The sequence below is a fragment of the Puma concolor genome, chromosome D4 (assembly GCF_028749965.1).
Source record: "Puma concolor isolate L17-30 chromosome D4, mPumCon1.1.hap2, whole genome shotgun sequence".
NCBI lineage: Eukaryota > Metazoa > Chordata > Mammalia > Carnivora > Felidae > Puma > Puma concolor.
In genome coordinates, this window is record NC_141679.1 from 22,947,309 (window position 1) to 22,974,048 (window position 26,740).

The following is a 26,740-nucleotide window of genomic DNA, read 5'->3' on the forward strand; positions in this document are numbered from 1 at the left end:
AAATAACAAAAAGGTAGCGCTGAGCTGGGTAAAAAGACAACTCGTTTCAAGTTTGAGATTTCAAGAGTTTGTGACAGCTTACTGCTCACAACACAGTCCCGTTGGAAATCTCCAGCAGCTACCCTCTGACCAAAGGCAAAGCAGGGCAGCTTTCTGAAGAAGGGTCAAGCAAGGAGGGCCAACCACCCCCGGTTCTTGCCTTCCTCCTGGTCCCTGTCTACAACAGCTTCTCTCCAGAAATAACTAAATGCATGAGATCACCCATAGTGAGAAGACAGAGGCATGACACCTACAAGGTGCCTATTTATAGAAAGTGTTAACACTCCTCAGGAAAAGGCACTAGAAATCTCCTTGGAAACGCCCAAGCCTGTGCTCCCTTTGGAATTCTAGTCTGCTAATACCCATGACTAAGTAATTGCCTTTAAAACAAAACTGAGGAGTTAGAGGTACTTACGGTTTCCCCCCAGGGATTCCTGCCAGGTTGGGAGGGATTGTAGGTACTCTCATGTGAGGGGGAGGATCAAACCCAACCTGGAAACAAAATAAGGCATTGAAGACTCAGTTTATGTAGAGTAGGCACGTTGTGAACATCTATAAAGACTTTTCACTAGAAACTCCTAGATCTCCAAAGCAACATAAACAGGAACAGGAACATGTGCTAACATTTTTCAAAAGAAAAATTATAATGCAAGAGGTAATACAAGCACCTCTAAATGACAAGCTACGCATCTTTTTGGGGAGGTGGGCTGGAGCATAGTCTACTTGTACGTGGAGATCCAGCTTCCCACAGTAAATACTTCCTGTGGACTTAGGATGTCCTGCCTTGCCCAAACAAGTGCAGAGAGCAGTATGCTGCCTGAGTCAGGACTCCTTGACCTTGGCACAATCAATGTTTTTGGGCCAGATAGTTTGGGGCTGTCCTGGGCATGGCAGGACATTTAGCAGCACCCCTGGCTTCTACACAATACGTACCAAAAGTATCAGTGCTACTGATCGTAAAAAGTGTCTCCACATATTACCAAATGTCCCAAGGGGGCAAAATAACCTCCCAGTTTCACAGTTACTGCTTAAACCTTCATAGATTCCCTAGTTTGTGCGCCCTAACGAAGATACCTAGTCCCTTGGCTGCCCACTTTGCTTTAAACTATCTTGCCCTCGGGGTGCCTGGGTGGCTCAGCTGGTTAAGCGTCTGACTTCGGCTTAGGTTATGATCTCACAATTCGTGGGTTCAGGACCCACACTGGGCTCTGTGCTGACAGCTCTGAGCCTGGAGCCTGCTTCAGATTCTGTGTCTCCCTCTCTCTCGGCCCCTCCCCTGCCCCTCAAAAATAATTTTAAAAAAAGCAAAAACCTATCTTGCCCTCTACTGCACAGCCGTTCCTACTAGTGCAATGTAAGAGAAAAAAACACAAACTTCACTCTCAGCCCCAACTACTGGAGGTAACACTATCTGAAGAGGGGAGAGGAGAAATATGAACACAATATATTCCAGTCAAGAGAATATATAGGGACTTCTATTCGGTATAATCTATTCTCTTTCTCTGATGCAGTTAAGGATTACAGTTGATTTTACCCTTTGCATGCAGTTTTGTATCTTCTGGATCAAAAAGGAGGTGGTTTACACAGTGGCAAATGGTAGGGCAAGAAGACCGGCAACATGCCTGAAGGCTTCAGTCATCCCTGTTTTCTCCCTGTTGCTCTGAGAGATCACTGCTTATACCTGAGCCACACTGTTGGGTTTAAAGAATAATAAAGGCACGGAAAGAAGAAGTTACAGCTTCTCAAATATTTTTTCCTAATAATTAAAGAGGGGGGAAAAAAACCTGAAGAAAATGCATGCAAAGGCGTCTGTAAGCTATTTGAGTCATTCCATCGCTTTCCAAAAAATAAATAAAAAAATCTACCTTGGGGGAGAAAATCGGACGTCCCCAGAGCCATCAAAGCAGCTCCTTAACACTGCCTAGTTTCATCCACAAAAACAGTGATCCAAGACGCGGTGGGCCCTAACGTCACGAAGCGGCATGCTGAGGGCAGCAGGCTCGGGGACACTGGGTCTCTGTTCCGCAGGCACGGGCGGGGACACCTACCATCGGGGAGCGCCCGTAGGCCACCACGGCGGCGGCGGCGGCGGCCGCGCTCATCTGCGGGGACATGTTGTGCAGGCTGGCGTAGGCAGCGCCGGGGCTGGTCAGCTCCCCGTTCATGCCGGCGTGGGGCACCATCCCGAATGGGGCAGGGTACGGGCCGGGCACCGCCAGCGGCGTCCTCAGGCCGGCCGCTGCAAGGAAGCACAAGCCGCGCGCGTGACGTGACTCAGCCGGCCGCTGTGGTCCAGCCTGACCGTCAGCTCCGGGGTCCCTTCTAGCGCCGTTCATGAGAGGCCAGGACAAGCCGGGAAAGCTTGGGTGGGTGGTTTGATCACCACCAACTTGGCTGAAGTCCTCTCCAGGGAAAAAGAGACCCCAAGGAAAGCATTGCCCACCACTTCCTCCTTGGTATAGGCTTGGCACCACTGCGAAATCAGGGAATTAAAATGAAGCAGCAGTATCGTACCCAATTCATAGATGGCAAACCAAGGCCCACACACTACCTGTCTACTTGACTTAATCTCAAAAGAAGGTTTGGATAAAATCCAAGATTTCTCCTTCAGTTCAAACTTTCCACTCTTTGGTACCAATTCCAAACAAAAACCTGACCCTGGGTTTAGTAAGCCAAAGCATAGGTTCAGGAGGAATATTCTGGGGCCTATTTTCCTCTGGGCCCAAGGTGTTAAGGAAGATAAAGTCAAAAGTTACCAATTTATTCGCTCGACTCTCAGCGAAACCCTCCCAATTTCTCCTGCCGGAGAGACCAGTGATTCCTGAGGGATGAGCCGGCAGAAAATCCGCCAAGTAACGTGAGCAAGCGGCACACTTGGGCCACCCGTTTCAGTCAGAATTAGGGAACTCAGACACACAGTGACAGTTCGGGAAGGAGCTTACATGCGGAATTATTATCGGAAACTTCATCGAAGTTCCTAGGATTTGGATTATTTGGAAATAAATTTTTTAAAAATGCCAAATGTAAACAGTCGGAGACCGAACAGGGTGCAGCTGCTGAACCTCTCAGGACAAACATCTGTTTCTTATCATGGCTTTTCAGGGATAGGAAGGAGGCAGGCAGGCAGTAAGTGCATTTCATATTCATGGGGAAATGGCGTCAGGAGTGCACAGACAACGAACCAAGCCGGGAAAGGGAAAAAAAACAAAACAAAGCACAACAAGAGGCAATGCTCTACCGGCTTGGTTAACGAGGGGGTCCATGGCTGGAGGCTTGCCGAGGCCTGGACGGAGTCCTGGAGTGGCGCTGGTGCCCGGCGTTGGCATGTCGCTCCGAGGCGTCGGTGTGCTGGATTTCAGAACAGGCGTGCTGGCTTTTTCATGCTGGTATCATTAAACAAATTAAATGAGTATTATTTTTAATCCAAGCCATATTACACAATTTATCACAACAGCAGCTGGGACACTGGGCACCTTCTAGCTACTCCCTCAGCCAATTTCCATAAATCCACACAATGTTGACAGCATTAACTTGTGAGCGAGAAATGTTGACCTTTCCTCTTCCTGCCAGAATTAAAACTCTAGCTAGAGACACAGAACATGATCACACTTCTTCCTCCGCAGATTTTATTTTAAAAAGTATTTTTCCATCAGGCGTGTGGACTTTGGAACTGGGCCAAGTTAGAATGATGACCACCCAGAGAAAAATTCCCAGTCACTCAGAAACAAATGGCCCGGTCACCAAGAATGTCAGAGGGAGGATCTCTATTTTCTAATCTTGCCTTTTAGTAGCAGTGGAATTGAGATGAATGGTGAGAGGCAGCAGGGCCACTGATCTGATGAGAAGCAAACTGGCATCTCAAAGCCAAAAGCCCGAGAAGGAGTCTTATCAGTTTGAGAGATATGTGTGGAGCTTCACACGGCCACCCGCTTGCCTACATAACCGGTGTGGACCCGCGAGCACAGAGGCCTTCAGGAGTCAGTAACGGGGTTACAGGGCATCATCCTTGTCATCTCAACCTTTCATTCTTTAAATCCAGGCCTGAGAAGTGCTGTGGGGTAGCAAAGAGCATGCACGGGCTAGGGAGAGACCCCAGCCCCCTCTGGCCATGGATCTGATGGCTGTGTAAACTTGGCAAGCTCCTCAGGCTTTCCTCCCCTTCAGTGAAATGGGATAATGCCTAGGAAGACTGTGTAGGAATCAAACACAGGGTTGTTATGGCTCGGTTTTTGTGAGTTATGAGATGACACACTCCCCAGTATTTGCTGAACGGTTGAAAGCATGAACAGGCTCCAAGGCTCTGCCCTCCCCATGCCAGTTCCAGGCTTCCCCTGGGCCCCGGGGCCATTTGAGTACATCCCCACTCTGACCCCAACCCAATTCCAACATGCCCTGACACAATGGGTCAGTTTAATACAAGGCAAAATGGACAGCTTAAGAAAATGAGGATTTCTCAGGACCTACGAGGTTGCCCAGTAAAAGGGTAATGGACGTGGAAGCTCTCTAATCACGGCCCAAAAGAGCCTACTGAGAGGGAGAAAGGAAAACACTGTGTGGGACAAAGAGTACGAGGAGCAGACTCACTTTAAACACTTAAAAACAGAACTCTCACTCAGTAAAAAAAAAAAAAAAAAAAAAATCCCCATGTTTCAAATACTTGAGGGTCCTCTGAACCACAAAGGATAAATAAACTGCTAAATGGGCAAGTGATGGCTCTTATGACCTACCAAGCTCATTTCTTTGGATTTCAAAGAAGTGGAGCTTCCCGAGGAGGCTGTGGATGCTGGGCTGCTAGAAGCATCTTTCTTCAGCAGACGGTTTTTGTCGATCCCATTTTCCCTGGGTGAATGGGCAGGGCTTGCTCGCGGAGAAGAAGGGTCCTTAACAAGCATAAGTAAAGTTTTCATGATTTCATTTACAATGGATGGAACTTGCGCTTTACAGACTCTATTTCCACACCAATTCTCTAAATTAAAGGAGGGCGCTCTAAGTCCTTTAGATCTGGGGGACTTGGGAGTGTGCAATGTTGTTATCATTACCAGGATGGTATTTGCAAACACACCCATGAAGACAGCACAGAGGAAAACACATCTAGGAACTATCATATCCTCCCCTCATGCTCATACTTTGCCCAGAGGGCACTGGAAAGAAAGGAGCACTAGATATCCAGCATACAAATCCAAAATGATAGGGAAAACAGATTTTTCTTTTTAAAGGAAACAAAAGTTCTCATCAGGTAGACCACTATCGTTCCACCCGTGAACAGCCACTAAATTTTTAACGTGTAAAGTTGTAAGAAACCAAACACCATGGCTCCACCGTTCTGTTTTCTCAAAAGTCACTCTGAACATAAACTTTGAGAAAATGATTGGTTACCTCGTTAGACACATCCACAACTAAGTTGTCATCGCTTTTGTCACCATCGCTGTCCTGGAAAAAGACATTTTAATGCCATTTATTAAAGGGTTGGAGGCCCAGTTAAATTTCAAGAGTTCTTGGTAGCAGACAGACTAAAAAATGGCCTAGGACAAGCCTACAGGTTCCATTCCAGACTGTCAGCCCCTTGTCATTAACACCACCTCCCCCCTACTTATCTGACCTGGGGCTACGCAAAGCTCCAGGGAGGAACCGTTGCAGTAGCATACCTGCTACATATCATACTGGTGAGCACAAGTTCCAAACACTGGGTACCTAGTAAGAGCTCAATAAATGCTTGTAACAGCTGAATCTCTTTTATAATCTGAAATCCGCCATGTCTTTATAAGAGGACTCTTTCCCACTGGATGTTAAGAATACAATTTCATGTCATTGCTTTGTGTGTATCATTCTTGAAGACAGCCAACAAATCTCGTGTTCATAGACAATTTGTAATTACAAAGACAAACTTAAACCATGTTCCCATTGGGTTACTAATTACTGAGGAAAAAAAACAGCAAAAAACTAAAAACAACAAAGCTATCTACTCGACTGGAATAACATTAGGACATATTAAGAATAAACCTTGTTGGCAATCAGTTTGGAATATTTTTGGAGAGATGGAAGGAACACAGGATGGCAAAATCTGGAGGGCACTAGCGTCCTGCCCTTGGGCTTTTATTTTCTCTTCATAAAGCCATAAAATTTGCTAATCAAGGAAACTGCAAGGTTGCACTAAGTTTGAAAAAGCTTCAGAAAGCCTATTCAATTTATGTTATCATTCCTACATCAAGTTTAGGGCAGAATGAAAAAGTCCACTTTCTTAGCCAAAAGGCTTTGCGTCCTTTAGTACAGAGTAATAGAATGGGTACATGAAAGAAGTATGATGTCGCCATGGGTCCCGGTTCTCAAAAAGTAGTAGGTGACGAATTTATGATCTAAACAATCCTTTTACTGATGTCACTGTTAATTACGAATACACAAGTGTCTGACAATTTGTACTAATAAGTACAAGGGCGAATATTAGCCACAATGGCTTTCTAAGGGGCCTCCATGTTCAACTAGAAAGTTATCCTCAACTTTAAATTCATACCTTTTAAATGTTTTTTTTCTTTCTTTTTTAAATGTTTATTTATTTTTAGAAAGAGAGGGAAGAGAGAGAGCACGAGCTGGGGAGGGGCAGAGAGAGAGAGGGAGACACAGACTCCGAAGCAGGCTCCAGGCTCTGAGCTGTCAGCATAGAGCCCCATACTAGGCTTGAACTCACGAACCGTGAGATCATGACCTGAGCTGAAGTCAGCTGTTTAACCAACTGAGCCACCCAGGAGCCCCTTAAATATTTTTTTCTAACTCACCTAGAATGTTACATGTGGAAGACCCAATTTACTTTCTTCCAACAGTGTGTTACTAGATTTACTTTAATCATTGTTGTTAAAGCACCATGCAATTCACTGTAACAACATAAAATTATAACCAGTGAGGAAGCCTGGGTAATTCAAAATAACAGCCTATTGAAAGAAATATTTTTATGTAATAAAAGAAAAAAAGTTAATACTAAAGAAAATTTGCTTTCTCTCTTAGTAAAAGACTTCAGAAAAGCACAAACGTTTTTCAGGCGTTAAGAACCCAAAGACAGCGGCAGTGAAAAAATAGAAGCCAAAAGGTTTTCCCTTTTAGAAAAACAATTACAAAAATGGTTCACATATTGTACAAACTGGCAAAAAGTAGCAAATAACTCATTTACTACAATGAGCCTATGAAGTCCTTAAGGAGTCTGTAATTTCAATCAGCTTTGCACTGGACGCTTCCGCCAATGTTAAGCCTTCACAGTACAGTGTGAAGGTCATCAAAGAGCTAAGGTCTGAGGGCTTCGCCCCAGACTCTCCAACATCATGTCAACACATCACCCTGAACTACCTATACAACTGGCCATACCTAATATAAGCAGGTTATAAAACAGTAAAGCACAGCTATGGATTCTGTTCTCGATCACTTGCTACTAAGTATCTACACAAGTCTCATGCAGAACTCAAAACTGTATTATTGGCAACCTCCAAATTTCTGCATGTCATGTCCTGGGAATGTTATCATAGTGCAAAGTGTGGACCAATACAAGGACCTCTGGCAAAATATCCATTCCTAGACCCTCAGTTTGGGAATCTTAGCCTGGTGAAGACAATGCATTCTGGAGTTAGACTGCCTCCAGGCTCTGCCACTAACTCTGACCTTGGGCAAATCACTTACAAGCTCTGTGCCTCAGTTTCTTCCTCTAAAATGGAAGTCATGGCACTGAACTCACAGAGTTAAGAGCCCAATGAAACAATCCATGTAAAAGCACACAGTACCTGATACTAACAAGCTGTTGCTCAGGAAATATTACCCACTGTTGGCTCTTGGCTTGAGCCGGCCAGAAGGAGGCTGAGAGGCCTAGCGTGTAAACCCCCATATAACCTGCATGCCAACCAGAGGCGGACACTTCTTCCACAAGCAACAGGAAGTGGCCTAATACAGCATTCTGGTCTCATGCTGTTCCCAGGAATGTGTCCATCTTGAAATAGACACACTCGGGGACACACAGAAAACGCCAAGTCATCTATCAGCTGCAGTTTATGACCCTCGGACCTGAGCCAATCTCCATGTGGCTTGGTTTGCTCTCCTTGTGAATGTGGTTGCAGCTAGATCTGAGTCAAGTGCCCTCCCTCCACAGGCCTGTGTTCTCAGTCTGCAGGGTCTGATTTAGATGCCTTCAGAGTTTTTCCCATTTTCACCAATGGACTTACATCGCTAAACTGCTTGCTGTTCAAGAGGATGAACTATACCTCAAGACTTAATATGAGTCTGAACACATCAACAGAACAGCATCCCAAAAGGTATTCTGTAACAGTGAAATTCTTACCCTGATTATTTTAGCAGGACAGGCTACCGAATTTGTAGGGCCGAGGACAGAAAGAAGATGCAGGCCCTTGTTCAAAAATTGAGAATTTGAAGATGATGAGAGCAGAGCATTAAACCGAGGGCAAGGTCCCTTTAAGAGCAGGGCCCTATGCAAATGCACAGGCTTCAAGTCCACAAAGGTAGTCCTGCATGCTTAAATCCCCTCTTAGGAGGAACTTAGGCAGAAAGCCTAAAATGTAATAGTGAGCCTGGCAGAGCATAATTTACAGCTCTAGAGGGAAACAGTACCTTATAATGTAAGAATCTATTCTCTTTATAGTATTAGAAATTTAAAGGATGTGAGATTATCACTAAAATCTTAGAGTACGCTTGTATGTTCACTTAGAAGTAAGCAAACAAGTACTGTTTCAAGTCCTTTATTTACTTACATAGTGGCTGGAGTCCTTATCATCCACCTTTCTTTTTTTGATGTCATTGGAAAATTCAGGCCCATTTCTGCGTTTATCTGTGCCCCTTAGACTGTCTGGGACCAAGAGGGAATTACTCTGCAAGACAAAAAAAAAAAAAAAAAAAAAAAAAAAAATCAAGGATTCCTTCCCAGGTCTTTTTGTACACATGAAAACCCAACCTGGATGTAACAGCTATATTAGAAGGGTGATACCTACACAGCCTTTCATTCCATTTAATTCATCTTGGCTGAAGACTTGGATGGCAAACATTTATGGAGGTTCAAGCACTTAAAAGAGAGACCCTGACTATGCAATCAAACCATGTGAAGCCTGGTGGATCCTTCAGGCCCTACTCACTTAAAATGTTCTTCCGTTCTTTTTACTGTTAGAGAAATGGGAGCTTGCTGTTTACATGAGGATGTGTTTTTTATTCTTTCCCACTGCGATTTCCTGGTCAGGAATATAAATGGCCTATGAGCAGAACCTGAGATTATTCTATTAGACATATTCTGTGACTGTAACAGTCAATGTGTGCCCCTCAAAAAACACACACCGAGAGAGCAGGTGAGATTAACAGCGTGGCTTCCTAAAAGGCAAATCACATTTTCCACAGCAACAATGAAGGAACTCTTTTGAATTCTTTTAATTTACTGTTGAAAATAAGATTTGGTGTTCCTTGCCAATAGCACTGAAATTTAAGACCCAAAGCGGGCATTTCAGCCAGTGAATCTTCAACAGCTAGGCCAGCTCCCCCACACAAAAGCAGAAGCAAGGACTAATCTTTTCTACCAACCACACAGGAGACTTTCATTCGCAAGTGCCAAGTAGGAACTGTTGACCCAAAGAAAACAAGCATTTTAGGTATTTGGGGGTCACATGACACGATCTGCCATCCCTTCAATTCCCATCTCCCCTCAGGCTAAAGCATCAGAACAAGTTACAATGAGTCCTTTTAAGTACAGGATTAGCATATGCAAGGGGGCAATTTGTTCAGTGATGTGTTACTGCCTTGAACAATACTGAAGGAGCTGTGCAAAAATCTCCTTCACAAAGCCCAGATAACCCCCATTTCTGCAAGATGTAGGAGAACTAACAAGAGGATGTCCAGGGCCAACAGACAATTATGTAACCTTTCTCTGCCACAATTTAAAATGGAAGGGGCTGGGGAAAACCTTCAAGTTAGACCACCCCTAATGCAATGGCATGTACCAGAAACAAATTTTTAAAAGCCGGGGTGGGGGATTGGGGGGGGTCTTCGCTCCTAACCAGTCCAAGATGATAGCCAGGTGGCTGGCTCTCAAAGCCTCCTCGTGAAAACTGTGGACTTCACCATGGGAGCATTCCCAGCTCAACCACACACAGGAGGAAATCAAAACTGGGGACCAGGAGGCAATCTGAAGCCTCTTTGCCCACTGCAGGGGCTGACACCGAAGTGAGCTGAGCTTTGATTCATGACCATTCAAGCTATACAAATGCAGGAGGCTTTCATAAAAGCAGAGGGAGGGACCCATGCAATTCAATACAGAGTAGCTCCGAGTACTGTCTTTAGCACAGTGTGTGGGGCTGAAAGGTGAGCTGGCTGGATCCCTAAACTAATTACCTTAGTAAATGTCTGCTAAAAACTAACCCTTCCGACCCAGACTCACCGCCCCCCCCCCACCCCACCGCCCCCAATAGGACACAGGAGACTTAAGAAAACTCCTGAAAGTGTTAATGCGTATTCCTAAAAGCTGAGCCATGGAGGGGAGGAGCAGCTTGTGCTCAGGTGTAAACAGCGTCCAATAAATGCACCTGCCTGTGTTTTCGATGTTATCAGCTCTGAAGTCTCCTTGTCCAGACACTGATCAGGTAGATGCATTAAGGGCAGTGCCACAGCGCACTCAACTTTACAGCTGCCCCAGTGCCCTGAAGAATGCAGCATAGGCTTGGTGTCCACATGCAATTTTAAAGTTAAGTCTCTCCATAGCCTTCCTGCTATAACCAGCACTGGACATCCAAACCGCTCAGCCATTCATAGACAGTTTTTTAAGGATCCTATTATTTTTTTTAATGATGTCAAGTGGTATTGTAAACATAAAAGTAAACTACACTTCTGTTAGCAACAATGCAATTTGTCAGAAACAGTGACATTTCTATAGCCGGACCCATAAGCCTGTCAAGCTTTGACACCTCTGCTTCTACACGTTAGAAGTTACTACTGTAATTCCCGCATGAAGGGCTTCAATGAGGTCTATAATCTGAATAGGTTTTGAAAAGCTCTGGAAGTTCCTCTAAATTTGGACACAGCTAGTAATTAGCACCCCTACTTATGTGAAAATTGGCTCCATTCAAAATGGCAGACTCAGACAAGTTACGAAACACAATGTCTCATGGTACCTTTGATGCCATAAAATGGATTCAAAACAAGGCCCCAAAGACTGTGGGTGGAAAGGCCTGGGAGAGCCACAGTCAGGAGCCAGGGGGTAGCTGGTTCATGCTGCAGCCCCACCAAAAACAGACCACTTCCTTTTACCCCTGTTCCCATGAACCCAGTCTCCTCTGTGTAACGGTCCCCGACATCTTCCAGCTCTGACACTGCTTTCATTGTTTTTCCTGATTTAAGCAAACAGTTCCAGCCTAATGAACTTCACTGTCGGCAACAACAGCTGTTTTGGTTAAACTACTGCCTAGGTGACCCTAATCTTCATGGTCCCCTTGTGCACTCCCCAGAAACCCAAAAGTGACTTCACAGGTATTAGTGGCTGTCTCGTGATACCATAAGCTCCCCCTACCCCCCAGAGCTCTGTGCTTTCCTCACACACCAGCTTCTGTTCCTCACAGCTCAAGGGTGAGTAATAGTCATTAGGAGCCATTTTATACACACTGTAAGAATAAAAAGATTATTCCTGGGTAGTGACTATCATTTGGATTTTTCAAAATTTAGAGTTCTATCTTGATTTGTTAGATCTGGACTTGGATAAGATAGTATCACATTCAACATTAACCTTTAACATTTAATCAACATTGAAAAAGGCAAAAGAATGAAACTTAAGGCTGCTTCACTGTTTTTTTAGACTTGTACATTGGAAATACAGATGGTAATTAGATCAAACCTTTGAAGAGGCCAAAGCAACCTTAAACAGACTTACTATTCATCCTCTTCATCCCCCTCCTTTTATCTGGAGGCTGACCAGAGAGGGGAGGCAATTTATCTAAAGTCACAAAGCTCTTCCTATTCAGTGTCTCCACTCCCAGAGGAGTGATTCTTATATGTAACTTACGTACATTGAATACTTTCCCCCACATACTTATCACTTAAAAGTCACACTGGCTCTGTTAACCATTAACATTTAACCATTTAACATTCTTTTTTTTTTTTTTTAACGTTTATTTATTTTTGAGAGACAGAGATAGGGTGCAAGCAAAGGAGGATCAGAGAGAGAGGAGGAGACAGAATCTGAGGCATGCTCCAGGCTCTGAGCTGTCAGCACAGAGCCCAAAGTGGGGGTCGAACCCATGAACCTTCAGATCATGACCGGAGCCAAAGTCATTGCTGAACTGACTGAGCCACCCAGGCGCCCCTACCCATTTAACATTCTAATATGACAGAACAATACCTAATGCAAGCTGCATGCTTTCTCTGACAACCCCCCCACACACACACTCAGATTCCTTAACAGTCTCTGTCTCTGTCTCTCTCTCTCTCACACACACACACAAACACACACTTGGTTTTATGCCACCATACAAAAACTGTGAACATATTTTTAAAAATTATTCTATATTAAAATGACCCCAAGACAGTCCCAAATTCCTGCCTTTCCACTCCCGAATCCTGCCATTTGCAACCCAAGATGCAAACTAAAACAGGCGTCAGCAGAGGGCAACTCAAAGTAGTCCAGGGACCCACAGCATCACTTCACGCGATGTCAACCACGGCCACTAGCCGCTGTGCAGACTTAGTTGCCACCAGACTTCTCCCAGCGTTCATATTTTGAAAGGCTTTAATCTATTAAACAGCATTCATCAAGTAAAGTTCATTTTCAAACATTTAATCTGCCAAATAAATATTTAATTGCGAATCAGAGTTTTTTCAATCCGCATGAGAACTAGGGTTATCACACGGACTGATACACTCTAATTCTAGCCAAGAAACTCAATGTTTTATTTCACCTTGCAGCTGGTAAAATTTAAATATCTGCCAGAATTTTCAAAAACGATAATTACTGGTCAAATTTCTATTACAAATGTCCTGAGGTCTGGGATTTTTGAGACTGCATGTAAGTTTCCCTTCGTTTTTAAAATTCTGTTTTAACTAAACAAAATCATCTTATTTACTCTGTATCTTCCACAAGAGCTCGAAATTGGGAGATTTACACAGCCACAGGGGAGATTACAAATCTGAGCAAATCAAGGTCAAAAAACACATTATGACTTCAAAACAAACTGAAATTCTAAAACCATGGGGTGCCTGGGTGGCTCAGCTAGTTATGTGTCGGACTTTTTGTTTGTTTATTTTGAAAGAGAGAGAGAGAGCTAGCATGTGGGGGGAGGGGCAGAGAGAGAGAGAGAGAGAGAGAATGAGAATCCCAAGCAGACTCCAAGCTGTCAGCCCGGAGCCCAATGCAATGCAGGACTCAACTCACAAACTGTGAGATCTGACCTGAGCTGGACACTTAACCAACTGACACACCCAGGCACCCTGGTTAAGTGTCTGACTCTTGATTTCAGCTCAGGTAGAGATCTCAAGGTTTGTGAGATCGAGCCCCACATCGGGCTCTCATGTGAGCGCGGAGCCTGCTCAGGATTCTCCCTCTTTCTGCCCCTCTCCCCAGTCTCTCAAAATGGATAAATAAACTTTAAAAAAAACCATTAAAAATAAAAAAAAATTCTAAAACCGCGATGATTTTCTGTACATGTGGCACACACTTATGAGAAGAGAGCCAAGGAAAACAGTAAAGGGAGAGGTACATCTGACAGGTCTCTAGAGAAAAAAAAAGATCCCCCTCCAATGCTGACCACCAGTCAGAAGAAAGAGGGTCCACAAGACCTGTCAGCCCCATGGCATACGGTTCTCTCCATCTGTAGGTAGAAAACTATACATGAAATAAATAGATGAGGTGCAGGGACAAAGAAAACATGTTCCCCAAGGGAACTCTCCCTCTTAAAAAATCTGGAGAACATAAAATCTCAGTGTGCACCTTCCCTGACAACAGGCGAGTTGTTCACTACAATTAATATACACTCCCTGAGGGTCGTTTCTCCTCCCATTCAGTGATGTGATGGTTAAGAACAGTTATAAGAGTAAAAGAGCTACTCAGAGAAGAAAAGAAAAAAAGTGGCAGATCTATTACAAGTGGTATACACTACCTTGAGCTGCTGGATCCTGATCCCGTTATCCCAACTGGGTGAAACATGTTTTCTAAAAACACATACCAGGACTATTCCCTGCTGTAGTTCTCTGGGTGCAAGTTGGCACCTAGAGAGTTGGCAGAGTGTTTGAACCTCGTGGGTAGAAGTGGACAATGTATTATTCTTGTAAATCAAAAATAAACATCCACATGCAATTATTAAACCATACCTTCATTCAAGAACTTTCGATGTTAAGCATTAAGGGCCTGCTGACCTGGAGACTGTTCATTCAGTTGAATCAAACAAGTACATCAAGTTTTGGACTTTGTATGACCTTTATTCTCACCACCCTGGACAATGACGTTTCTATTTCATGCTCTAAATATCTACTCAAAAATGAGACAGAGAGACCCAGATCCTTCAATACAGATGAAAACCAGTCTTTATACCCTTTGTTCCAAAACTTGCACTTTTCTTTAGCAATTTAACAGTAATGGCTGTTCATGTCGGTGGAGATATTCTGGAAGGTAAACTCCAGAAAATATGAAAGAAAGCGAGTTTAATGGAATGTTACACTGTCAGTGTTACCAGAACACTTGTTACAGAGCCTTCATGTATCCTTCATCGATTCTGAGACCTCAAAGCAACTCTTCTGCCAACCGTGTCTAAACCTTGAAGCCACCAGCAGCAAATCTGAAAGGAAAACTCACTCGTGGAGAAAGCAAAAGCTAGACAGCTTTCCCTAATGTGAAAATAATGCACATTATTCAAATGGATTTCTTGAGCTGCCATGCTGATTCCCCTTGGGAACTTTCTCCTCCCCGCAGGAAAAGTGTTTGTGTCAGAGGTACAGATTGGAAACTCATGACACCTCATTTATCCTCAGTTACACTAAGGCAGTGGGAACCTAATTTGCTAGCACACTCTACACTGACAATTAACTTCTCGGTGAACATTAAAACAATTAGGTAGTGACGCACCCCCATCACATCTGTGTGCCTTCTCCAGCTACACCTGGTGCCAATTAAGCCATCACCCTGCCGCTGTACTTTTTGCGGCAGTCCAACGGGTCATTCACAGATTGTGCCTGACATTTCAACAAATGCATTTTTAACCCCTAAAACTAACAGGATCCCCGCTTGTCAATGGCGAGAAGTGTAAGAGAGTGAAGATGTGTGGAAATGTGTCCACTTGGCACCCTCATCGCGCCCTAGGAGCATTGGAGGATCTGAAGGGTATGCGTCCATTTTTCATAGGGTTTGAATGCAAAATGTGGGAAAGAAGCCACATGTTCTCGCACCTCGATCTAGGAACTCAGCGCTGTCGGAGGCAGATGAGCGCTTCAGTCAGAACTCTCAGAAAGGAAGGTGGCCAGGTAGAAGACCTACAGACCCAGTAAATACGTGGTCTGGAGGAGGCACTATATAGTCACCCTTGGCCTCTCTTGCTAAGTCCCCGCGTTGCCCTTCCACTACCGCGTTCTCCAGGTAAAGCAAAATAAAACACACCACGTGTACACAACAGATACGATTATTTCAAAGTAACTTTTAAATGCCCTCATGACAACTTCATTCCCCCTGATCAGGACCCTGGTGACAGCAAAAATCAAATCTATATTTCAAATCATTTTTAAAAACACTTTTTGTACAGCCACTTAGCTCTGCTTCGCTGTTAATGTCCCCCTTCCTTCTCCAGTCTCAGATGAGGTACTTTCTAATACGAGAAATTAGAAAGCACTGGATCAGGACTTGCCTGTGAGTTACTTGAATATCTGCTGGCACTCACATCCACCTCTTCTCATCTGAAAGATGGACACACAGTTTGTTGCTTACTACGTTTCAGAAGGAATGGTAAAAATGATCATGGGGCCAAAGGAAAAGAAAATTTTCAAAAACCTACTCGAAATGATGGGCATTAAGTTTCCTACTTGCAGAGCACAAACTGAAGTCTGAAAACAGCTTTGGAGGGAGGAAATATTCTCCATCTGCTTTTTGGTTTTTTAGAGTAAAGACGCCTGATGGCCAATCTTCACTGTAAGCACAGGGAGATAAAACCTGAACATTTCTCTACTTACACACAGGCTCTGGTACCCACTCAGTGAGTTACGGCATCCACGGTAGACAGACCCCTCCGCCCGGTACAGGGATGGACCACTCCCCACCACCTAGAAACTGCTGGAGCCTTCCATTCTTCAGGGTTCACCCTTCCCACAGCAGTGATGCAGTGAGCAGTTTTCCCAGAGGATTTTTTAAGCACAGTTTTCAATTTTGCCAAAAAGGAAATCTGCTGAGACAACTGCTTAAGAAAACTTAAGTGTTTTCCACAGTGCCTAAATATTGAAATTTTAGGTGACTCATCTCAGTTTTATCCTTAATTTCCAGGCAATCCCTTGAAATATGCCAGGACACAAATTCATAAACGTTTAGGTGGAAACACCTCCTCCTTTCATGAACTGAATAGCATGAAACTAATCAAGTTCATAATAGACTCAGGTCAGTCTTATCTCGACACTGAGAAACATCAGTAACGGCCCGCATCTTCACAACTGCCTTACATTTTTTAAAGTTTATTTATTTAGGGGCGCCTGGGTGGCTCAGTTGGTCAGATGTCCCACTTCAGCTCAGGTCATGATCTCATGGTTGGTGAGTTCGAGCCCCGTGTTGGGCTCTGTGCTGACAGCTCAGAGCCTAGAGCCTGCTTCGCATTCTGTGTCTCCTTCTCTCTACACCTCCCCAGCTTGCACTCTCTCTTTCTCAAAAAAGAAATAAACATTAGAAAAAAAAATTAAATAAAGTTTATTTATTTGAGAGAGAGTCAGCCCACATGTGTGGGGGAGGGGCAGAGGCGGGGGCTGGGGGAGGGGAGGAGAGGGAGGAGGGGGGAGAGAGAATCTCAAGCAGGCTCCACCCTGTCAGCACAAAGCCCAATGCAGAGCTTGATCTCTCCTGAGATCATGACCCTGACCCAAAGAAATCAAGAGTTAGCTGCTTAACCGACTGAGCCACCCAGGAGCCCCATGCCTCACACATTTTAAAAAAGGAAAAGAAACCAATAGTCACTACACTGAGCATGACTAATAATGCATTTATTGCTGTCCTGCTACTCTGCAGGTAGGGAGGACAGGGAGAACATTCCTTAAAGCTATGCTATGTCTGATGACTTTGCATTTGTGGTCCCTAAAACCCCTCACCCTGTGAGGCAGACTCCATAACCAATTCACAGATGAGGCTAGGGGAATGTTCAAAAGGATGAAAACCTTGCCTGTGCAGTGAGAACTCCACTGAGATCTAGTTAAGTGCAACAGCCACAGAAGAAACACAAAGACACCACCTCATAGGAGATAAAGTGATGGCTGTCATCATTATTTTTAAATAAGTTCTAAAGATGAACTTGGTAATTCTAGAAGTCAGTTATGGGAGAGTGACAAAACAGTCCCTTGGGCAAGACATAATCTCAATCTCTACCTCCATTAATTAACTACACGATTAGAGGCACCTAGCCTCCTTGAGCTTGGTGTCTTACCAGTAAGATGATGGTGTTGCACCGTTATGACCTCTAAACAGATCCACAATCCTTACGCTTTTCTGGACCAGGAGCCCCTTTTGAGAATTTGATGAAAGTAGAGCACGAACCCAGAACAATGTGGACACAACTGGAAGGGATTCAAGGACCTTCTGAAGCCCATCTGTGTGCCCCACCTAAGTCCACAGACTCTGCTTCTGCTCTGGAGTCTCTCCCAGACACCTATCACCATCGTCTTCTCCCTTCCCCAAATGTTCCAAATAGTGATCACATGTGTGAGGTATCCCAGTGTTTTTCATTCAACAAATATTTGACTGTGACATTAAAAGGCATCACTGCAAAATGGCAGCAGGTACAGGTGACGCATGAACAGTGTGGGGATTTGGGGTGCCCCCATCTCAGTAAAAAATCCATGCCTAACTTTTGACTCCCCCAGAACTTAAGTACTAGTAGTCTAATGCTGGCTAGAAGTCTTACTGATCACAGTTGATTAACACATACGTTGTATATGTGTTATATACTGTATTCTTAAAGGTAAGCCAAAGAGAATGTTAATAATGAGGAAGAAGAAAATATAAAGTACTATATTGTGTTTATCAACAAAAATCCAGTGTTCAAACCCATGTTGTTAACTGTACATGCAGTGCCTTACATAGCGCCTGGCACATAGTAAGTGCTCAATGAATGTTTGTTAAAAAAAAAAATAAACACATGTTCTGTCATACTTTTTCAAAAGCCATACAACGTTTTGTCAATTCTCTGATTCCAGAGCTTTCAAGCAGACTTATTAAATACTTCCTTCATCCAAAATTGAACACAATTCACCTTTAAATTAATTGAAATATCTCAAGTTTTTATTACTACATAAGAAATAAAGTCCTTTTTGTTAGGTCATATTTCTTTGCTCAACTGCAGCATTCGGAGAAGCAGCCTTATGTTTAAAAAAAAAAAAAAGCAAACAAGTTTTGCAAATTAATAAAAACAGTAGTCAAATCTTAATTTAAAATCAATAGCCAAATAGCAAACCCTCTTAAAAGTTACCACCTTTATCATTCATCCTTGTCAAAAAGAAGAAACTTAAAAAATAGTGTCCATATTTTCACTGTCCTTAGTACCTTAATTTCCTAGGTTTTACATTCAAACAGGCCACAGTAGGGCTCATTTGTTTTCCTACCAACAAAACTTTAAACTAGGGAATGAAATAATTTTGTCACTAACAATAAACAAACAAACTATCTACAAACCAGTTTTAGACTCACAGATGAAAATCCATACATACTCACATCCCCTCTGGATCTATAAAAGTCCCTGACTTCTGCACTTGACACATATAATTATCGTATTTGTTCAATACAGAAAGAACAGCAGGAAAAAAATAAGACTATATACCAGCGTGGGATGTTTCAGAACTCCTTAGCCTTATTTATGACAGAGGTTCTCAGGTTGGTCCAAGGGCCCCTTGAGGTTTCCAGAGACTGTTACAAATCTCTATGGGGGCAGATTTTCTTCCTTATACTTCAGCCAAAACAATGTCTTGCAAAAGATTGGATGCAGATGTGGACGAGAATATATCTATCCTCTTTTTAGTCAAGCGCTGAAGATATCTGCAATCGTGCAAAACAAAGCCATTCTTCCCACTATAATTTTTTGTTTCGGAAAATAGTTTTCACTAATCATGTTATTTACGGTAACCCAAATTAAGTAGCTCTTTACCTGTTAAAGTGATTTTTAATTTTTTTTTTAATTTCCAGAAAATTTTCAAACTATATGATCCACATAAACAAAAATTCTCTGGGATCATCAATAATTTTAATTTAAGATGTAAAGATCCTGAGACCATAGGTTTGAAAACCAGTGCCCTGTAGCAACTGCCCTTAACCCTTCACCGGTTGGGGGAAAAAAACAAAAAATAAAAAACAAACCACAGCCACCATATGGTGATCAACTGACTTTTTCTGCCAAGTAAAATACTTCATAATTCAAACCACTTTATTAAACAAGTAAGTACTACAATATTTTAGGCAACTAATAGTACACATCATCTCATTATCCAATGCTTTTCATATTCAATTTTACACAAAGTTTAAAGAGCTACTTCATTTTATACAACTGCAGCGAAATCCCACTTATGTGGACAGTGAACAATTTCATTCCTCTCTACAGACTGAATTAAATGTTTAGGTTACAAATTAGTGTCGTTTTCTCATTTTATATCATCATCACCAAGAGATGCTTGTAGGAATTAGGCAGGAAACACAGTACCTATACTTATTCTGAAAATACCCATTAAAATTATCATTAAGAAACTTGTGTAAAATTTGTTGTGAAAGAAATATGCAAACAACACATTAACCATTTATTTTGTGTTATTGCATAGCTTGGTTTATGCAATGTATCCACCATATTTTGACTTAACAGTCCAGACTGTGAACTCACCATGAGGACCTAGAAACAATCCACAGCTGTCTGAAATTCAAGAACTGTTTTGTATTTGGAGGGTAGAACTCCTTACCCTTCCTCCACCCACCCTCACTTCCCCCAATGAATTAAGTTCTTGCTTACATTTATTAGCCAAAAATATAAATAGGAAGTTATTCGATACACTCAAAAATACACACGCAGCGGTATGGAAAACAGCAGTCTTGTGACGGCATCTCAGAGATACATACCATGGTACCCCTTCAACAATCGTCTAGAACTCCTGCTGAAACTTTCTACAGGCTTAAATCTTGTAGTATTTTTGTCACATTTCCTCAGTTCTTTGAGAAAAGACCTGTAATATGTGTGCCTACATATCTCTAACTATAGCTGCATTTCCCATGTAGCCTTACATATATAGTAAGTACTCAATAAATATATATTGGTTTTTAGATGAAACAGTCCTGAGAACAGAAAGCTAAATTAGAAATATAGTTCTAAACATAGCATAAGCTCAATAAATTAAAACCTGCAGCAGACTAAAGGACAGGAGCTTTCTCAACGTCTCCTGCCATCTCTGTTCTTTGGTCTAGGATTAGGGTTTTTAATCTGACACTCTACTAAAAGAACATGGTATAAAAAACTATGACAATGACAATCTACAGTGACACTGAACCAGCAACAAACATAAAGGTCACCTCCATCAAAGTCAGTTTACTTAGGTTTGTACTTTGGGAGTAGGATATTTTATTCCCTAGCTGTAATTTTTCCTCCCCTCTTTCCTTCCCAACGTTTTCCAGAGAAAACTTATAGTACAAGGATTTTAAAACTAGCTACCCCATCCTTTCACCCTTACCCAATGCCCCCAATGCATCCTGATACATAAAGTACACTGAGATCAGTCTCAAAGAGAATTTTAAAAGTGCCACTATTCTACACAGAAGAGGTAAGGGGAACTTTTCAAACTCAAATGACTTACATATCTTCCCCCAAACTCATTTAAAAAAAAAAAAAAGGATCAGAATGATTTAAAAGTTCAGTATCCCAATTTTGCTACCTTATTTAGATTTAACATGGCCAAAATACTGCCGTGTTTGGAAGGAAAAAGGAAAGGGGGCAAAAAACTGTAGGTCATCCCAGCTGAAAGGGGCCAATTTCTCACTCCATTTGCTCCACAACATTTGAGAGATGCATTTTAGGTACAGATCTCCCCACAGCTAACTGGCAAGTGCATGTACAGATTGAACGTGCAGTATGTAAAAACGTGCAGCCAAGGTTTAGGCTGGTGAAAAAATGGAACCGTAGAAGCCCAGAACCTCCGTCCACTGAATTTCCTTGTTTTTAAGAACTTACTCAGACACACGGTTCTTCAGTTGAAAATAAATTAAAGTTCAAGTTCACCCTCCAAGGACAATTACGGGAGGAAAACCAGATATGGAAACCTAGCAACTAAGATGCATTTGTAGAGGATAATGAATGGTTTAGGTAGAAATAACACATTACTAACCAATTTCACATATGGATTGTGACCTCTTGCCTGTAAAACTGATTTAAGATAAAAATGAATACTCTTTTAAACTAGAGGCAACCTGGACTCGGAATGCAATGATAAACATATTTTTAAAGTGGGTTCGGAGCACCTACAGATCAAAGCATATTTCCAAGTGAGTAATCATAGCAGACAGCTTTGCCTCCAAATCATGTCCCTTTCACCTAACGAAAGTTTTATTTAAAAATAAATAAATAAATAAAAGACAAAAGGCAGGGGGAAATGGGGGATAGTCATATGAAAAAAAAAAAGAAAAAGAAAAAAACCAGGTCGCTGAGAGAGACAGGGAGAATATACGTGTCTGTGCCTGTTTCACAAAAGGCAGCTTGGGGTGCATTGGAGGAAGGGAAATGTATTATGTGCAGCAGGCGGTTGAGTACTTACTGTGCCCGGTTCTCTGTCTGCTCCCGAGGTTACCAAGAAACGCACAGACATGCCCGTTCAGACACAGAGGCAAGAACAGAAATAAAAAAAAGGGGGGAATAATTAGAACACAAGCCCCAAACAGTTTTAAAAATGGCTTTTATTTATATAAGTCATTGCACATTCCTAATACAGTGATTTCCTGAAAATTACAGTATTTTGTAAACATAAGATTTACAGTTTAACCATACACAAAGCCTATTTTTTTATTTCTTGACAGAATAAATTACTTTTCTTCAAAAAATTAGTCAAGTGCAATTTTGCCCAATATTTTATGCATACTAGAATTAAAGCCTATGAAACTAAGTAGTAACAGATGCAATTATCAAACCTTTCATTTGAACACATTCACTTTCAAATTTAACTTCTTATTTCGCCCCATTTAACAACATTACTTTCTTTGAAAATTACCCAATTAAGCAGTTAACAGTTTTCCATAATATGGTACAGGCCACTGGCATTAACTAGGCAGTTGCCAAGATGTCAAGATGCCTGCAATCTAAAGAGATCGGGAAATCTACAGATGCCCACGTTAAACCCTGAAAACTTCCAGGGAGGACTGTGTTTCAGTGGCCAAGCTTTGCGACAGTTCCTCTTAGCTCATTGTTTGCTCTCTGCATGGGGTGGGGCTCTCTTTAGCGGTGCACACAACTTTGCAGCACTGTATGAGTGTTAGGACCAAGTCCTAATCTGGCTTGCCCGGCCTCTCACCTCTGTGGTGCTCTGCATCATGGTGCTTCTTGTCATCTTTTATTGCCAAGTGAGACTGCCCACTCAGAGCACTAGACAGTGCCAGGAGGCCAGCACTGCCCCCGAGGGGCGGGATGCCAGGAGGCTGAAGTCCCGAGGGGTGAGGCGTTAGGGGCACTGGGGGTCCATGGCCGTGAGAAAGATGCTGAGCTTGCAACTGCTGCTGCTGTTGGTGGCAGTGAGAGAGGAAGGGGGGGGGGGGGGAAGAGGAGGAGGAGGAGGGGAGGAGGTGAGACAAGAAGGGGAGGAGGAAGGGAGGAAGGAGGAGAAGGAAAAGATGGCGGGAAGGGGAAGAGGTGAGACAGGAAGGGGAGGAGGAAGGGAAGGAGAAGGAAGAGATGGGAGGAAGAGGAGGAGCAGAGAGAGGAAGGTGGAGGAGAAGGAAGGGGAGGAGGTGAGAGAAGAAGGGGAGGAGGTGAGAGAAGAGGGGAGGAGGTGAGAGAAGAAGGGGAGGAGGTGAGAGAAGAAGGGGGGAGGAGGAGAAGGAAGTGATGGGGAAGGGGAGAAGGTGAGACAGGAAGTATAAGAGGAGGGGAAAGGAGGGGGGAGGAGGGGAAGGAAGGGGAGGAGGTGAGAATGGAAGGGGAGAAGGAAGGGAGGGAGGAGGGGAAGGAAGAGATGTGAGGAAGGGGAGGAGGTGAGAGAGGAAGTACAGGAGGAAGGGATTGGAGGAGAGAAAAGAGGGGGAGGAGAGGGAAGAGGAAGGAGAAGAGGTGATGAGACAGCAAGGGGGAGAAGATGAGGGAAGAGGTGGCAGTGGCACAGCAACATCCAGAGGACAAATACCCACGACATGAGAGAATGGAGGAAACAAAACAGGAGGTTCAACAAACACATGAAAAGAACAAAGACACAAAAGGGAGAAAAGGAAAAAATGTGATTAGTGTTTTCAGTTCATCAAAAGCTTCCACCTACACAGTTAGCTCTCCCCATCTTCCCCAAACAGACTCGGAGCTCTATCTACACTGCCTCCTTCTGGCACGGGTCCTCCTGGCACAGTGTCGATGACCAGCAGTGAGCTGGGCTAGTGGGTAGGCACTCCAATGTTAGATCCATCTCTCCACGCCTCCAGGGACGAAACACAGTGTGCTGCTGAAGGTGAGACTTTTCCTGATTTCAGGAAAGTTAAAGTAGGGGAGGCGCAGATGTGCACCCCACAGACCGTAACTCTACTCTTGACCAGTCACCAGGGACTAGTGACATGAGGTGACCCTGTTTCCCCAATATTCTTGTGCTAAATTACCACAGCGGTATGAGGAGACATAACCAAAATACTACCTTAAATTAATGGAAGGCTGAAGAAAGAATCAGCATCTTAGGCATATCCCCTCCCCTCCCAAGTACTCCTGGGTCCTTATTTCACAAGCCCTCACACAAGTAGGAGGAAGTACTGACATTCCCATTTCACAGAAGGAACGGAGGCTCAGGGTGTTGACTGAACTGCCAAGGTTGTCCCACCAGGCGGGAGGGGAGTGGGGTCATGTAGCAATGCCCCTCAAGGCTGCCCTCATCCCACCACACACAGAGGGAGGCACCAAGGGCCACACTGTGATAGCTGGAAGAAACCATAACATGAGACTTTGTTTATTGCTTCCTTTCCCTAAACCCACCCCTGTAGTGTCACAGAGGACAACACTGAGAGGCCTTGACAAGGAACACACTCTCCCCTGTTGTGTGGACTCTACCCACGGTGACCCAAGCCCCCACTCCCAATGCCTTTGCCTCTATCCCTTAACCCATTCCAGAAGTTAGAAATCTGTTCACACTGAAAAGTACCATTACTCTCATATATTATATTTAAGAGCATGTTGTAGTAAATGAAAAAGTATCCAAGAAATGGCCCCTGAGCCATAAATCTGGCCACATTTCAGCTGTCCAACATAAAACTCATTTTTGATGAGACAGTAAAAACGATTAAAGCTCAATTTCTAAGGTGTAATGTTAGAAAATTCTTAAGATTCTGATTTGTGCTCACTTCCCTGGGACTCAATTACTCGTTTATTTATTACCCCCTCACGTGTACTGAATACATTAAATCTTCACGCCAGATCTTCAGTAATTTCTACCCAGACCACTGGTCCTTAATTGAATCCTAAATATGCTTCCCGCCCTCCAGAGTGAGAGAAAACAGCATCTTAAAGCCAGAAATTGGTGTCTCAGTCAGTTTACAATAAATTTTCAACCACTCCTAGCGTCTTTTAAAAAAATCTTTGGGAGCCAACCTTCTCTTGACACTCCCAATCCTTCCGAGGGGAGCACAGTGCTAAACAGAGGAAAAGTGGAAAGGGGGAGAGGTCAGAGCAGGCGGCATTGATAGTATCCTTGCAAAGTATTTATAAACTCCTCATTCACCATCTGAGATCATAATAACAATTTCTTTATGCATAAAATCACCTTCCTGTCATCCCAAAGACACTAATTCTTGCTCTGTCACCTTTTAAGAGCTTGGCAATAGCAAGACATAAAACTGGAGGGGCTGGCAGCAGGCTCATGGTCCACTAGGCATGCTCATTAGCGCTTAATTAGGAACTAGACACCTGCCATAAGAAATGTGCTCGGAGAAGGATGAGGAACAGGTCTGCCCTACCAGCAATTGCTATCATTACTTGGAGAATAAGAGCTATGTCCGGCTTCTGGGAGGGAAAGGCAATGATGCATACACAAGCAAGTGCAACGGGGTAATTAAGCACGGCACGGATTACAAGATGAGAGAGGCCAAGCAGAGGGGAAGGGATTTAACTACCGGGTGGAGGCCACCACCCTTTCACCCCTCCCTGCACACCCTGTTCCCCCAAAAATCCAGAACAGAGTCACCAAAAGATGTTCCTGGAGGTGCGATTTTATGTCACAGCAAAGGCATACTTGAAGCAAATGTCTGGGTACCCGAGAAGTAGAGCTTTTCTGCCAAACCCAAGTTGGTTTTGAGAAAGATGAACTAGAAAGCATTGTCTGATATATCAGTAAAAAGAAAAACTAGCTTATATAATAAAGGGGCTTCACCACAGCTGTGAAGTAGACCCACGTGATTAAACCCAACATTTAAGCGAATAACTATCAACAGGGATATCCAACAGCCTAATAGGCCCCGGGGAAACTCCCCTCCTCTTGAAGAAAGCTCCCTGTTCATTACTGGAGGCAACCAAGTTCCTCCATCCCTAGCTTAGCCACATTTCTTCCCTCTTTTAAAGCAAAATCCTATCAAACTGGAAGGAGTACTAAGCAGTGACAGGATGGATCACAACTACCGAAGATGCTGTGGATCCAGGGAACGTGGATTCTGTGGCCTCACATTCTACTTCTTTTCCTGCCATGCAGCACTCCTAGATATCTTCGTGTCCACTACATGGCCTCAGCTCAGAACACACCCAAGGCAAGAAGGGTGGGCATCACAGATCCCATTTCGCAGAGAAGAGAGTGGCTTACACGGGGCTCACAGCCACAGTGAGGACTATAAGCCTTTCATTCCCTAGAACAGTATTTCTCCTATGACCCAGCAGCCCAGCCCTGTTCACAAGCAGTTAGGTAGAGTGTTCTCCCAAGCAAGAGGAAGGAAGAGGTGATCTCCTCCAACAAAGACCTCCCATGTCTCTCCCTTCCCAGGTAAGGGGATGCTCCTGTGGGCATATAATGCCACATATCCTGAGACAATCCACCTTCACCACTGGACGTTTACCAGAGATAAATCCACCTTTACCATGAAGCCTTAACAGCAGTGACAGACGGAAACGTGTTCTTAGATTTGTGCCTCATGAGCCCCACTCTCTAGTCTCCAATCCCCAATCCTCCGTCCCTATGTTTGAAAAAGAAGGATCTCTTTTGTTCCAGCTCTCTTCCAAGGAAGCTTGCAAAGAATTAAGCCTGGAACAGTGGCAGCTATGGCTTCTTGCAGAAGAAGATGCTTAACAAAAAGTGTTATTTCTGAACATCACACACATATTGGAATGCACAC

At 43.5% G+C, this 26,740-nt stretch overlaps 1 protein-coding gene across 6 annotated transcripts in view; it reads right to left on the bottom strand.

The window, feature by feature from the left end:
- TLE1 (TLE family member 1, transcriptional corepressor) overlaps positions 1 to 26,740 on the bottom strand; it is a 90,490-nt gene that overhangs the window by 22,767 nt on the left and 40,983 nt on the right. For 4 of the 6 annotated variants that reach the window (XM_086685071.1, XM_086685068.1, XM_086685066.1 and 1 more), the window contains 8 exons: positions 22,753 to 22,957; positions 22,003 to 22,019; positions 8,778 to 8,894; positions 5,416 to 5,469; positions 4,767 to 4,919; positions 3,278 to 3,422; positions 2,088 to 2,278; positions 455 to 531 (listed from right to left, as the gene is read on the bottom strand). In XM_086685071.1, coding sequence (XP_086541197.1) covers positions 455 to 531; positions 2,088 to 2,278; positions 3,278 to 3,422; positions 4,767 to 4,919; positions 5,416 to 5,469; positions 8,778 to 8,894; positions 22,003 to 22,019; positions 22,753 to 22,957 — 959 coding nt within the window. The remainder of the gene's footprint in view (positions 1 to 454; positions 532 to 2,087; positions 2,279 to 3,277; positions 3,423 to 4,766; positions 4,920 to 5,415; positions 5,470 to 8,777; positions 8,895 to 22,002; positions 22,020 to 22,752; positions 22,958 to 26,740) is intronic. The other 2 variants (XM_086685069.1, XM_086685067.1) reach the window with 1 other exon arrangement.